Genomic DNA, 15,591 nt, shown 5'->3' with positions numbered 1-15,591 from the left:
CTTTCCGAAGTTACAACAAGTATAGCAAAAAAAGGGTATAAATATAAGAGAATGAGATACACTAGTACACAGATATAGAAATACGTGAGACAAAAAGACACAAGACAATAGTGCAATAGTGATATGGGGGATTATAGAGGGAATGGCAGTACCAGTATAAACACCCTATAACAGTAGTGCAAATTTAGAGATATAAAGGGCATAAAGTTCATTAATTTCACTGTTTTATGAGGAATTAAAGTGGGTATGACAGTGCAAGAATAAGCAGTATTGCAGGTATGGAGTGTGTGTGTGTGTGAGGATTTAATAAAAGGTTAAACACACTTACTCACTGCACTTGGTCAGAATGAGCCGGTCAGTCCTGATGTAGCTCAGGAGGTCCAGGATAGGGTAGACTGAGTCTACGGTCCAATCAGGACAGCTCAGCTGCTCTATAAGGATGAAAACAAAATCTATTTTATGACTCCTTATATTTATTGGCACTCCATATTGCCACACCTCAGTCAGTGCCACTGTTTAAGAGCTCAAATAGGTCCACAATCAACTAAAAAATACCCTGGTTAAAAATGACAGCTGATGAAGTTCTAAAGAATGTGTAAATGTGCTATCAGACCTCACTCCAACTCCAATAATTCACATGGCCTTGCCATGAGCACACTGGCCAGTGTGTCTCACTCACAAGATAACACCCTAAGATGTTGGCGCTTCAAAGTTGTCCTTTATGATCAGCTCTGCTTCTCTGGTCTGCTTTTCCTTGCTGTTTGTACTGCGTTGTTTTTTCAGCTTATACATTGACCTCTATTTTATTCCACTTTGTTCTCCACACTTATTAATCCACTTTTAGTCTACTTTTATAGACTATTTTCACAGGTTTGCTGGATTGGCTGTTTGCTGCTGCAGGCAAAGTTTGGTCTGTGTAATGCTGTCCATACACTACTCGACTTTAAAAAGACTTTAAAAAGACTTTTAACAGACTAAACTCTCTCACATCTAAAGATTAGTCACAGATGTTTTAGTCATAGACTAAGATTTTACAAGGACTGGGGATCTTACAGGGTCACTATTCCCATCATGCTTCTGGTGGAGTTTACATGAAATACATATTACACATAACAAGTAGTAAGCGTTAGTGCAATGGAGGCATATTTATGGGCATGGAAATGCACCATTTTCTGCACTGCTCCACGGCAGTGCCAAAAACGTCTCTGCCGCTGGAGAAAGAATTGAATTCAATGGGGGTCAGTGTACAGTGGTGCTGCTACTGCATGTAGTGTGAAAGCGCCTTAAGGCTACTACTAATGCTGAGGCCAAGGCCAGCTCACAGGTGTCAAATTCAAGTTTTTTCAAGTTTAGTCTGATTCTCTGTGCTTCTCCTACACTGCTGTAAAGCTGCTTTGTGACATCGGTTGTAAAATAAAAACGCTATATAAATACATTTGACTTGACTTGATGTGTGAGTTCACATCATATTATATATATATGTATATATATATATATATATATATATATATATATATATATATATATATATATATATATATATATATATGTTTATTTTAACATTTAAAAAAGACCCTTTGCATTTTCGATAAAAAGGACAAAATTAGTGCAACAACTAAATGTTAGCTTTCCACAAAAATAGAATAAACTAATTTCAAACATAAAAGTGGAGCATCATTTTTACCTGGCCCATGTTTCTGTCTGGAATTGCTGTAAAAACCTTTGACTGGGCTTCCCGCCAATTGGTTTTCAACCAATTTAGTGTAATGTTGTCATGTTGTGACCACTAGATGGTACGGGCAGTGTCACCATATGAGGCCAAAGGGTCAATGTTTTAAAAAATTAAGTATCTTGGTGCAGAGAACATGGAACTGGAACTGGAACATGTTAATATGTTGTTAATAGGTGCAACTTTCTCTATCTCTGTTTTTTTCTCTCACCACCTCAGAGACTCACTACTACACACACTCACAAACACACCTTTGACGAATGTGATCCCGATGGGCAGAGCTTTTTCTGGTTCAGGGCTGAGCAGGTAATACTTTACTGTCTGGAGGATTTCCCCCTCGTCCTGTGCTGCTTCCGCCAGCTCTCTGCACTCCTCCAAACACGGCAGCCCACACTAACCAAAAACAACCAGACAAAAACACAAGACAACACAGGAGAACACAGGAAATTAGGGTTATAAATCTACCACTAAAAGTAAATAAATCCTTTTAAATGGACCTGGATTTCTGTGCTGCCAACTATTAAAACATGGACTAATGCTTGTCTAAGTAAAAGTTATAGACAAAGTTTAACTAAATTAATAATACACGGTACACTATTTATTTATTTTCATATTTATTTTAAGTTATTTCTAATTTTCTCACCAAATTTAACTAGGCCAATTGAGCCACAAGCTGTATATCAGCCATATATCCACAACACAAAGAGGGTGAAGACTAGCACACGCCTCCTCCGACACATGTGAAGTCAGACTCCACCTCTTTTTGAAGTGCTGATGATGATGTAGCATTGCCGAGTAGCATCACAGCTCTAACGCTCGGAGGAAAGCGCAGCGACTCGGTTCTCATACATCAGCTCACAGACGCAGCCTTGTGCTGATCCACATCACCCTTGGAGTGATGAGGGGGAAGAAAGCGTGCCATCTACTGTACCCACCCAGAGAGAGCAAGGCCAACTGTACTCTCTCAGGGCTCCGGCAGCTGATGGCAAGCTGCATGACTGGGATTCAAACAATCATAGTGGCAGTGATATAGATTGCTGGACCACCCGTGCCCCAACACAATACATTATTGATTAAGAACATGGAGTAAACATTCACACTGCAGCTATGAGCCGAGTTTAGCATGAACTGAGCTTGCTTGTGTTTTGCCATTAAGCAAACAGCAACAGCCTATTTGCATAAAAGTGTCAGAGCTCCTAAATGGCTCATTCTGAAATGCACTAAACATGGCAACAAGAATAGAGCTGGTGAGATCTCTTCATGTAAGAGTAATTTTGTGCAAAAAACTTGAAATTGAAAATAAATTGATTGCATAATGGAAAATTCTGGAATCGGTCAGAAAGATGGTAGTTAAAACCTTTGTGATGTTCTCTATGATATTAACACTGAATATAAATGAATGAAGCTACTGCTGTCATAAACACTGCAGTATGTCCAGTGCTCCTTAAAAAAATTAAATGTTTTTAGTACAAACTCATTAAATTGTGAAACATGGTGGAGGGAGCATCATTGTTTGGGGTTGCTTAGCTGCTTGGCCTTGATGCCTTGCAATCGCTGAGATAAACCTTAATCTTACCATGACCTTACACTAAAGCTGATGTGCTGGGTTATGCAACATGACAATGACCCAAGTTACTTTAGCACATAGTAAAGAATAGTTAGGAAAGTAGAAAAGTTGTGTTTTGGAATGGCCATGTCAGTGAACTGAGGGCTGACTTTAACCCTGTGGTAATTCTGTCGCATGACCTGTAGAGGGCAGTTTTAGACTACATTTAAAACACTATGTGGTCTGTGAAGCATGGTGGAGGGAGTATCATTGCATTACAATCACTGCAGGAATAAATATATACAAATACAAATTTCACAAGAGAGAGTAAGAGTATTTTAGTTGTCAGCAGGAGAGTTAGCTAGCGAGCTTTTTGTGCTCACGAGAAGTTCATTTACACACTCAAAATGATCAAACACGCTGGTTAATTTGTTTTACCTGGTATTATATATTATATATTATTATATATGACATTGATTTGATGCCATTAATAAGGCATTTGCTCGTTTAGAGCTCACAGTGTTGCAGTATTAAGTGCAGCATTCACCTTTTCGTGCAGGTCGTTGATTTCGGCGGAGCTGCCCGGGTAGAAGGCACACAGTTTGGCTAAAAGAATCTCATTATCAGGAATCATCTGCAGCAGCCTGACAGCAAGATCCCTGTGGAGCAGAGAAGTGTTAGTTAAAGAGAGAGGACACACACACACACACTGATCTGTTCTGTTTTTAAAGAGAAAAAAGTGTGTTTAAGTTGCACTGTCATTATGAGCACAAGCCCGATTTATACCCGACATTTACAAATAAGTAGAGCATTAAAACTGAGCTTTTAAAAATATTTTCGGGATGTTTAAATGAGCGAAATCTGTTCAGAATGATGTTAATTAACATTGCAACATTGAAGAAGCATAGACCTGTTATTTAATAGAAAATCTCTCTGAAATCTCTGAAAGTTTAAAACACAAACATTTCGAACAATGATCCACAGCCATAAACATCGGTAAATTAGGCTACAACTTTATTCTAATCTAATATAATTTAACAAGGATTAAGAATAAAATTTATTTACTAAAACAGGAATTGGCAATAGGTGGCTCGTCAGGTTGTTTGAACTATAATGAATAATAATAAAAAAATATATATAAATAATGGTGAGCTTTTGTTTACATGCCTCCCACGTGACTTTAGTTTCCGCTCGTTCTTGTTTTTCTCCTTATAAGGGCGATTCTCCCCAGTCGTGTCCTAATTCGCTAGCCGGGGCAGCGGTAGTGTATTGGACAGCAACCCTGATGACACAGGTTTGTTCCCGCGTGAGGAGCGGTGTGTTTATTTATTTATTTATTTATTTGTTCTTTTCTTCTTGGGTTTACCTGCTTTGAGATCAACTTTTCTGCAATTGGGTTCAACAACCTTCTGGGCTGGAGAGCTACTAGTCTGTATCACTCCATCCCATTACACTTCATTTTCCAAAACACAATTTTTTTTCACGTAACGGCTTGGAAACGGCCAATAGCTGACACCTGCTTTACATGAATCAGCATGTCTGTAGTCAGTAAATGGACAGTTTAAGCTGCATGATTTCTTTGGATATCTGACCAAAACAGCTAAAATAAGCTAAAAATAAATGCTGATTGAAGCACACGGACATCAAATCACACACCTCAGATTTTGTACTGAGTCTGAGTGCAGCCTGAGTGGCTGTTATCTACCAGCTGATCAGCATAATAGCAGCATATCTGATTACAGAATAAAGATGTGTTGGTGATTAATGCGGTGGATATGTAGATATGGAGATGTTGCTTCAGACACAGAAACTGAAGATGAGAAGTATAATAATACCTGTTTCCCACAAATGGAAAGCTAGAGATAGATGGAGATGATAAAACAGAACAGGTGAGATTTAAGCTACAGTATTAATCACACAAAACCCAGGTTATGATTATTCCAAACTGAAAGGTATGATATGTTTTGGAATAAGCCTTTATAAGTTCATTTACATTCACATAAAATGCCAAAAATATTCGCTAATTCATCCACATCACATCACACACCTCCAAACTTCATTTAGCTTCGGAGTTCATCATCACTACACACCTCCACACTTCATGTAGCTTCAGAGTTCATCATCACTACACACCTCCACACTTCATGTAGCTTCAGAGTTCATCATCACTACACACCTCCACACTTCATGTAGCTTCGGAGTTCATCATCACTACACACCTCCACACTTCATGTAGCTTCAGAGTTCATCATTCACTACACACCTCCAAACTTCATGTAGCTTCAGAGTTCATCATTCACTACACACCTCTAAACTTCATGTAGCTTCAGAGTTCATCATTCACTACACACCTCCACACTTCATGTAGCTTCAGAGTTCATCACTCACTACACACCTCCAAACTTCATGTAGCTTCAGAGTTCATCACTACACACCTCCAAAGTTCATGTAGCTTCAGAGTTCATCATCACTACACACCTCCAAACTTCATGTAGCTTCAGAGTTCATCATTCACTACACACCTCCAAACTTCATGTAGCTTCAGAGTTCATCATTCACTACACACCTCTAAACTTCATGTAGCTTCAAAGTTCATCACTCACTACACACCTCCAAACCTCATGTAGCTTCAGAGTTCATCACTCACTACACACCTCCAAACTTCATGTAGCTTCAGAGTTCATCACTCACTACACACCTCCAAACTTCATGTAGCTTCAGAGTTCATCATCACTACACACCTCCAAACTTCATGTAGCTTCAGAGTTCATCATCACTACACACCTCCAAACTTCATTTAGCTTCAGAGTTCATCATCACTACACACCTCCAAACTTCATTTAGCTTCAGAGTTCATCACTCACTACACACCTCCAAACTTCATGTAGCTTCAGAGTTCATCACTCACTACACACCTCCAAACTTCATGACTTCATGTCAAACTTCACTACACACAAAAACAATCTTAAATTTTGTCAAAAAATGTTATTTAAATATTTTTATATGGATAACCCAAAATGTTTGATATGAGTTATGTTGAGAATGGATGTGATCAGAAATCAATAGTAACCAATGACCATTAGTGATGAATACAGAAGTGGGCGGGGTTAAGAAACTGCAGAAACAGAGGAACTGTATTCTGCATAGTTTTATTTATATATATATATATATATATATATATGGGAAATATATAAGTGCTCAGAAAGTGACCAGCAAGTGAACACTAAATGTGTTTCTAATAAAGTGGACAATGTAAATATTAGTAATAATAATAATGCCAATTAAAATGATAAACTAGATTGCAGTTCCTGCAGAAACTGCGAGTGTGACTGCAGAGCTTATTCGTGGCTGGTTGCTATGGTGTTGCTATGGTGTCTCTGCTGGTTGCTAAGGTGTTGCTAAATGGTTGCTAAGGTGTTGCTATGGTATCTGTGGTGGTTACTTTTATGTTTCTATGTGGTTGCTATGTTGTTGTTATGGTGTCCATGGTGGTTGCTCGTGTGCTGCTAAGTGGCTGCTATATGGTTGCAATGGTGTTGATAGGTGGCTGCTAAGGTGTTGCTACGGTATCTGTGGTGGCTACTATGGTGTTGCTAAGTGTTTGCAAGGTTGTTGCTAAGGTGTTGCTAGGTGGTTGCTATGGTGTTGGTATGGTATCTGTGGTGGTTACTATTGTGTTGATAAGTGGTTGCTAGGTTGTTGCTAAAGTGTTGTTTAGGTGTTGCTCTTGTATCCGTGGTAGTTGCCCAGTTGCTAGGTGGTTGCTAAGGTGTTGCTATGTTGTCCATGGTGTCTGCTATTGTGTTGCTAAGTGGCTGCTAGGTGGTTACAATGGTGTTGCTAAGTGTTTGCTAAGGTGTTGCTAGGTGGTTGCTAGGTAATGTATCTGCATAAATCAGATTAAAAGGTGAGATTAGTGAGTGTTTAGCAGGACACTCGTACCATGTGGTCGTGGTCATGTACTTCCTGGCCAGCAGCTCCAGGACGTAGTGAGTGGCCTGACCGGCCGATTCTCCCAGAACTGTCCCCACACACACCGCCAGCTCCAGCTCATTACCCCGGATCAGACTCGCCATCGCCAGCTACACACACACACACACACACACACAAAAAAAAAAAATACTGTTCCAATTTCCTTTAGACTTTTACAGATCTAACAGGAATTCTAGATTATAGATTATATAAAGCTATACATTAAGCTAAAGCTTCAGCCTATACCTTTTTGGTTTGTACTGATTGTTTAAATCCAAGATAGGATGTTTTTTTTTCTTGTTCTCTTTTCTTTATTATGTATGTATATGTTTTACAAAAAACAAAAGAAACTAAACTAAACTAATGCATACTTTTTCACTTACTAATTTAATAATCTTAATTTCTTAATATTAGAAAATAACCTTACAGACCGGGGGTTCTTAACTGGTCTCAGCCCGGAACCCACATTTTCTTATGGTCTTCAAAAACACATTTAAACATACATAAACATGCAAAGTACATTTAATTAAATAAAAAAATATTCTTTTATTTAAACTAAGGAGGAACATAAAAGAGACCACAATAACATTAAATATTAATACTGCACAAAATGAATAACAATTTTTGTTAACCCTGGAACGCTAATGTCGGGTGATTTTCACCCACACAGAGTAAACATATTTTATAGGTATGATTTACCTGATGTTAATGTTTGTGTGTTTAAATCAGGCGCTCACATGTCCCAGGAATGGGTGGACCAAAGACCAAAGATCCCAGCAGCATCAATATTTATATATATTTTTTTTAGGACATTACCTGTTAAGGATTAACTGATTTTCCAATCATTTTTCAGCTTTTTTATAAGGTCACCCGTGGTAGTTCCAAAACCTGTCATACAGTGTATACCCAATGTTAGTAAAGGTGTTCTAGGGTTTATGTATTTACTTTTTAGAAGCTGTCCTCGACCCACTACTTAAGAATTGCTGTTATAGACTAAATACTGTAATGTGTTCTGCTGATAATGTGTATGAGTGTGGTTCAGCTACCTCTGTGTTGTCCACAGCCAGATGGCAACAGGCGGCCAGAACCGCACGCCCATCTTGGAAATACCACTCCGCCAGTTCTTTACACACTCCGTGCAACAGCCTGTATATATAGAGAGAAATAACGAGATTAAATGTATCCATAATAATAAACCAAGCTACAGTCCCCTCCATGCATTCTCTATAGGGTTCACAGTGGTATGAAAGAGTTGGTCACTCCTGATAATTTTCATAAATTTACTTTATAAAACATTGGTTGTTCAGATCAGTAATTTCAGTCGAATATCATATTATATATCAGACAAACACAGTGATATTTGATATGTGAAATTAAGTTTATATAGGATTTACAGAAAGTGTGCAATAATTCCTTTAACTAAATTATGCAGATGCCTAAATAAATTTGGTTTATTGATTTGAATAGCTTTAAAAGCTCCACTAATTATTGGAACACAACATTAGTTTGGTAAGCTCATTGACCATTGACCTACAGTGTAAAGGTGGCCAATTGCAAGTTGTTCTCCTCAAAACAACTCTCAAACCCTGAAAACAAAGATTGATCAACATCATGGTTTAGAGGAAGGATACAAAAATCTCACAGATTTCAGCTCAGTCAGTTTCCACTGTGAGGAACAGAGTGGGAAAATGGAAGAGCAGTTTTGAGACTGAGTTGGTCAGCCTAAAACGTTTCATTTTTTGAGCTCATTTGAGCTAATGAGCTAATTTTTTGTTTTTTTGCAGTGAGTTTTTTGGGTTATTATCTTGATGCATGATGAATGACCTCAGAAATACGAGTTGATCAGAGAAACGTTAGGGTGTTAACATCAACCAGTGCCTTAGGACCACCCACCTGAGCTACATCATTAGGAGATATAGCTAAGGAGGAGCTAACAGCTCTGTTTACTCTGTGTACAGCTTCTGTTTACAGAGCTAGTTAGCGTTAGCGCTAGCCATTCACATTGGATTTTATGATACAGAGCAGAGTCTGAGGCTTCGACGTGGTGAAACTGCCCAATCACAGAATCACCAAGTCTGGGGTAAGAATAAAATGTCTCAGTCTCAAGGACAGAATGCTCGAGTCTGAGTTAAGTAAAGTTTAAGGGTTAAGTTCACCAAGCACTCAGTGCTGTATCTTTATAACTAATGCTAAAGTATCTCTGAAAACATTTTGTCCTTTGAGTTTTAGAGCTGTAAAAAATTGACTGTGGGGGGAAGACAGATTTGTTCTCTGCTGCAGTGCTGTTAGCCAATCAGTGGCGATATATTTGCATGTATGAATATTCACGAGCAAGAGCCAAATCCTGTCTTTTTTCAGAGACTACTAATTCAGTGATCTAAAGCAGAGCTAAATAAAAACGTCTCATGTTCCTTCATACTACAGACCACAACTAGACATTTTAAAATGAATTTAAAAATGATGGAATGAGACCTTTAATGTTTTTCATGAAATGGTAAAAGGACTCAATTTCAACTTTCATCTGATATTAAAATCATGTGAGGTCTTTCTGTGATTGGTTGTGGGGTACCATTGGTTCATGGAGCTCTGTGAGAACGGCTTGTGTGTACTAACCCTGTATACGTCTCAATGTTGTCGTTGTCTGGAGCGGTTGAGTGGTTTATTGAGGAAATCTGAGGCCCATGGATGTTGCCTTCAAGTGCTCCCTAATAAACACATCATCACAAAAATATACACACATATATCAACACAGGGAGCTTGGTTATTTCAGCAATGTTTTTTTTGTCAAACATATAATCTTTATATGTAATGCTAAAAGAGAAACCCTAAAGATGAGAAGTGTTGGTACCTGAGCCACCAGCAGAGCCTCCTTCAGCTGACCTCTGGAGGTGAAGAAATTCACCAGCTTCTTCACGTCTCCAGTCGCGATGCAGTACGGGATGACATCATCATTACCCTCCTGCATCAGCTGATCTGCTCTCCTGAACGATGAAAAATATTTACAGAAATTAAATGCACAAATAAGAGCTTGATGATCACAATCTACATCAGTAATCTTCAAATCTGGTCCTGGAGATTTTCCTGCGTAAAACATTGTTTAATTTATATATACATATATTATATCTGTGCAGCGTAAAGCTGATTTAACACAGAACGCTGAAATTATGCTGCTGTACTTTTAAACACAGTGTTTTTAATGGGATGTGCAGTAAAGATGTCCATGCGGCTGCAAGCAGTGAACGCTGCACATACTGCACTTAGTGTAAACAGCATGGAGCAGCAGAGACAACGTTTGATTAAAGCTGTGGTTATTTGACTAATATATCAGATTAAACTGTGCCTTATCAGCAGTTTAGCTCAAATAAAAGGAGTATATTTAATAAAGTCAGATCAAGACTCATGTTTGCTAAGGTGTTGTTATGGTGTCCCTGGTGGTTACTATGGTGTTGCTGAGTGTTTGCTAAGGTGTTGCTATTGTGTTGCTAGGTGGTTGCTAGGTAATGTATTTGGATACAGCAGATTAAAATGTGATTTAATAGTATTTAGCAGGACACTCGTACCATGTGGTCGTGGGCATGTACTTCCTGGCCAGCAGCTTAATCAGAGTTTGTGTGGGTGTGGATTAAAACAACTGAACAGAGACCTGCCGGGATTCACACCTGCTCAATCGAACCGCACTAAGGGTATGAACGAACCAGAGTGTGTTTTAACCCTTTCAGACCTGAATAAAAAAAATGTAAGAATGCTGTTTTCTGTCTGTAATGCACAGAAAAGAAGACTATAATATTTTACTATAAAATCTATATAGTAAATAAATCCAACTATTTTTTTATTATTTCCATTGCATTAGAACCCTGTGTGTAATATTTTTTTATTTCATATTGACCTTTTTATTTCATAAACCATCCCTAAACAGTAAAATAAAAACAGATTTTAGTTAAAATTTGCTGTTACTTTGCTGTTACTCAATGGTTCTAGCACTACTGTTTTCCCAGTGTTTTTGCAGTGGATGGGACCAAGCTCTACTATCTTATTAGTTTGTAAACGTGTTCATTAACTGGTCAATGCTTTATTTGGATGAACAACAGCTCTCTAATAGTGTTGTGTGCAACAAAAAAATTAAAAATAAAAGAGAAAGAGAAAAAACATGATGTCCATTGGAATGGACGCTGGGTCTAAACGGGTTAAACAGAACAAAGATAGCTGGTGTAAAAAACTGACATGTTTAGTAGGTGTAAGACAAGGTGTGGCCACCTGGGACCAGATTTTAAGATCCCTGTACAGTAAATCCATTAGGCATGTGTTTCTAAGCGATTATGTTTGGTTTTGTGGAACAAACCTTTGCATCAGCTTCTTCCAATATTTCATGGACACTCCAGGAGCCACAGACAACGCCTTTTCCCACTGAACGAAAAAGAAAAAAGAACAGAAGATCTGAAATAAATCGCAGGTATAAAGGCACGTCAGATCACGTCAAATGCTCTCTAGGTTTTGTGGCTGTCAAACCTAGAAAATCCACTGAAACCATTGCTGTAGAAGGAAAAACCTTCTTAACACCTGTTTTCGTCATTGACAAAACCCTATTTCCATTGAAAATGTTAATACAAAGCTGAAGATGATAATAACATCCTAAACTGTAGGGTTGTTTCTTCTTTATTAATACATTCTAATGCAGTAACTCTTTAGAATTGCTTGGTTTAGCATATCTCATAGACTTATCACACTTCTGTCCTAATATGTCTGTTTTCTGGTCTGTCATTCTTTATCAGTGCTCTGTTTTGTTTCTGTCTTGTCTTTATCCATCCATTGTCTCCGCCCTAGCCTTGTCTTATCATTTGTAACCCAGCCCACTCGTTATCTTCCCCAGGTGTTCCTTGTCTGTGTGTGTGTGTGTTATATATATATATATATATATACATTACACTGTAGGTAGAAGAATAGATACTAGTGTTTAAAATACTGGTAACATTTTTTTATAACTTTTATTAAAATACTATTAACTGATCAGTTAACTAATCTGTTATTTTTCACATTTTAAGAAACTAAAAAGTTGCTACCACATTTGTGAATACTAATGAACGCACTGGCAGCATGATAGAAATTTGCCCGATTTAAAATTTGTATTAACTAGCGATTTATTAATGTTCAAATTGGGGGGGGCCCAGGCAGGGAGATGAGGAGACGGACGCAAGTGCAGGTAAGGGCGAAAATAACTGATTTATTAAATAGATTACAAATGAACAAAGAAACAAGTAAACACGTAACAAAGATAATAAACCAAAATAAACGAGGGAGACTAGAGAACATAAACAAACTAGAGATAATAATAATAAACAAACAGGGAATATATATACAAGGGAAGAACAAGGAACTAAATACTAAGCAGGGGAAGAAACAAGAAACGAGAAAATTAAACAAGAAATAAACACGGAGCAAGAACTAGGGCTATGAAACACGGAATAAATACGGAGAGACAAAACAACAGAGGTTAGTGCAAAGACCGACGAGGGACAAGTGACAGAGGAGGGCTAATTATAGTAACATGAAACACACAAGAATTAGAAACACTTGGGGAAGGGGCGGAGCTACAAATGAGACACGTGGTGGGAAACTACTGAGACAGGAGACACAGAGGAGCAGGGGTCACGAGGGAACAACACACAGGCACAAGAACAGACAAAACAGGGCGAGGACGTGACACAAATTCTGATGAGCTAATGATTTGCCACCATTTTTAATATGAATATTCATGCTGATAAATAAGTGTCATGTGAGCATAAATTAATACTCAAATTCTGCTGATCATTAAAAATATATTAATGAAAGGTATTATAAAGTGTTACCACTAATACTCTTGTAGAAGCTAAAGTATCAACTCAAGCTTTTTACTCTTTAAGTAAAAGTGTAAAAAGTACTGGTTTCAAAACGACTTAAAGTATAAAAGTAAAAGTAATATAAGTGGATAAAATAAAGCCATTAAGAACAAAAGCTAAAAGCAGTGTGATGGATCACAGAATAAACCAATAGGGAGTCGGAATGGTATATGTTTATACTTCTCTACATCCAATCACAATCAGATTCACTCTATCTGGATGGAGAGATTTATCTGGATAAGGGTTTTATTGAACGATGAGGAGCCGGAATGAAAACCAGCTAAAATGAAATAGGAGTAACGAGGCTGTTTTTATTAAAATGTAAGGAGTAAAAAGTTCAGATAATTGAAGATGTATTTAAGAACATTTTTACCTCTCCTAGTTCGACCATCAGCTCACAGTATCTCTGGATCTGGCCTAATCTCAGGTGGATTTCAGCCGCTGCCTTCAGTCTCTCCTCCTTACTGGGAGCTCCGATCCCTCCCCCAAACTTCGACATCTTCACTATGGTCAGCTCCTGAGCTTCAGACTGTAAAATAATGATAAATAGCAGAATAATAACAATCTGAAATTAATGGGGTGGTTTTCCAGTCAAGGATTAAGCCTAGTATTACAGTAAACAGCATTTTGAATGGAGATTTTCCATTAAAAGGAGTATAAGGTATAGTTATATGACTAGACTTAATCCCTGTCTTGGAAACTAACCTAGAACACATTAGAATACTAAAACCAAATAAACATAAAGTCAGTGAGCAGTGAGAGTGTCTAACTGTAATTAATTCTATATGGCATATTCCGCCGAATGGGTGCCATTTATTTCCCCAGGAAATTACATGTATAAATGTGCACGCAAAATAGCTTTAAAATACATTTTATTATTAAGCATAGTGTCTTGTACATTGATCTAAATGCAAAAGTAAGATATGTAAAAAAAAACTAATGAGAACACTGAAAAAATAGCATTTGTTACTCATTCTCCCACTCTCAAACTATAAACTTTACCATGAAATATAATGAATAAAATCCTTCAGAGATGTAATTTTTTGCATTGTTGTATGACCCTAAATTTATGCTTTTATTTTTTCCCATAATATTTAAGTTAAAATACACATTTTAGCAGTGTCCCTGTGTTTCACTCAGTCCTGTTACCGTAACACATTACCCCATCTGAAACATCTGGAACATTCTACAACAGGAAGTCACATCTACAACAGGAAGTGACATCAGCTGGTTCTTCTGAAGATCATGTGAAGACCAAATTTAAGTTTATTTTTTTTTAGTTAATTTTCTGTATATTTGATCTTATTGTATCGATGACTGAGGAGCTCAATCTCAACACTCACTCCTGTTACCTAAATTAATTCTTAGATCTTAGAGCTCAGTGTCCTCATGCTATTAGCATAGCCGCCATTTAGCTATTTTTCATGTTTTTGATCAATCTGTGCTAAAAAAACATTCCTGTTAATCAAAGCATAAAAAAGTAACAGGAGTGAGTGCCAGTAACAGGAGTGAGAGCTGGTAACAGGAGTAAGTTCCAGTAACATGAGTGAGAGCTGGTAACAGGAGTGAGAGCTGGTAACAGGAGTGAGTGCCAGTAACAGGAGTGAGAGCTGGTAACAGGAGTGAGTTCCAGTAACAGGAGTGAGAGCTGGCAACAGGAGTGAGTGCCAGTAACAGGAGTGAGAGCTGGCAACAGGAGTGAGTGCCAGTAACAGGAGTGAAAGCTGGTAACAGGAGTGAAAGCTGGTAACAGGAGTGAGTTCCAGTAACAGGAGTGAGAGCTGGTAACAGGAGTGAGTTCCAGTAACAGGAGTGAAAGCTGGCAACAGGAGTGAGTTCCAGTAACAGGAGTGAAAGCTGGCAACAGGAGTGAGTTCCAGTAACAGGAGTGAGAGCTGGTAACAGGAGTGAAAGCTGGTAACAGGAGTGAATGCGAGTAACAGATAGCTTTGCATATTTAAGAAAAACACTATGTGCATGCATATATAGTGATTTTTGTCATAGGTAAAGCTGCCTGAGTTTGACTAGTAAATGTTTTTAATAGTTAAATATATAAGTTATTAGATTTAGAGTAAAAATATATACAAAATTAAGTTTAATTTGGACAAGTACAACAGGTAAATGGCACCCATTCGGTGGAACCGCCCAGCAAACATTAGAATACTAAACCCAGAGTCAGTGATCAGTAATTATCTGTAATTAACTCTATATAACATTAGAATAAACCAAAATAACTACTAAATAATAAATACTATGTGAATAAAATGAATCAGATACGATGCCAGCACTTTATAATAGCATATATTGTACAAATATCATTTGTAGGAAACTGAAAAAAATATATTAATAAAAATTATTCATAATATTAAAATAAGACTACCTTTTTAAAGGGTTTATAAATGGTTTACAATTAGTTTATTAATAGTTACTAATTAGGTTGTAAATGCCTTAGAAATCATTAATAATCAGTT

At 37.5% G+C, this 15,591-nt stretch overlaps 1 protein-coding gene across 2 annotated transcripts in view; it reads right to left on the bottom strand.

Moving 5' to 3' along the window:
- wdr17 (WD repeat domain 17) overlaps positions 1 to 15,591 on the bottom strand; it is a 55,695-nt gene that overhangs the window by 4,952 nt on the left and 35,152 nt on the right. Inside the window, exons 17-25 of one of the 2 annotated variants that reach the window (XM_049481375.1) lie at positions 13,494 to 13,649; positions 11,587 to 11,651; positions 10,096 to 10,228; positions 9,861 to 9,952; positions 8,294 to 8,393; positions 7,218 to 7,357; positions 3,823 to 3,934; positions 1,981 to 2,122; positions 329 to 431 (exon numbers count right to left, since the gene is read on the bottom strand). In XM_049481375.1, coding sequence (XP_049337332.1) covers positions 329 to 431; positions 1,981 to 2,122; positions 3,823 to 3,934; positions 7,218 to 7,357; positions 8,294 to 8,393; positions 9,861 to 9,952; positions 10,096 to 10,228; positions 11,587 to 11,651; positions 13,494 to 13,649 — 1,043 coding nt within the window. Of the gene's footprint in view, positions 1 to 328; positions 432 to 1,980; positions 2,123 to 3,822; positions 3,935 to 4,873; positions 5,132 to 7,217; positions 7,358 to 8,293; positions 8,394 to 9,860; positions 9,953 to 10,095; positions 10,229 to 11,586; positions 11,652 to 13,493; positions 13,650 to 15,591 lie in introns of those variants that run through there. The other variant, XM_049481376.1, reaches the window with a different exon arrangement.

This window comes from Astyanax mexicanus, chromosome 7 (genome assembly GCF_023375975.1).
Source record: "Astyanax mexicanus isolate ESR-SI-001 chromosome 7, AstMex3_surface, whole genome shotgun sequence".
Classification (NCBI taxonomy): domain Eukaryota; kingdom Metazoa; phylum Chordata; class Actinopteri; order Characiformes; family Acestrorhamphidae; genus Astyanax; species Astyanax mexicanus.
The sequence above is the reverse complement of the archived record's forward strand: the minus strand, read 5'-3'. Positions and strand labels throughout refer to the sequence as shown.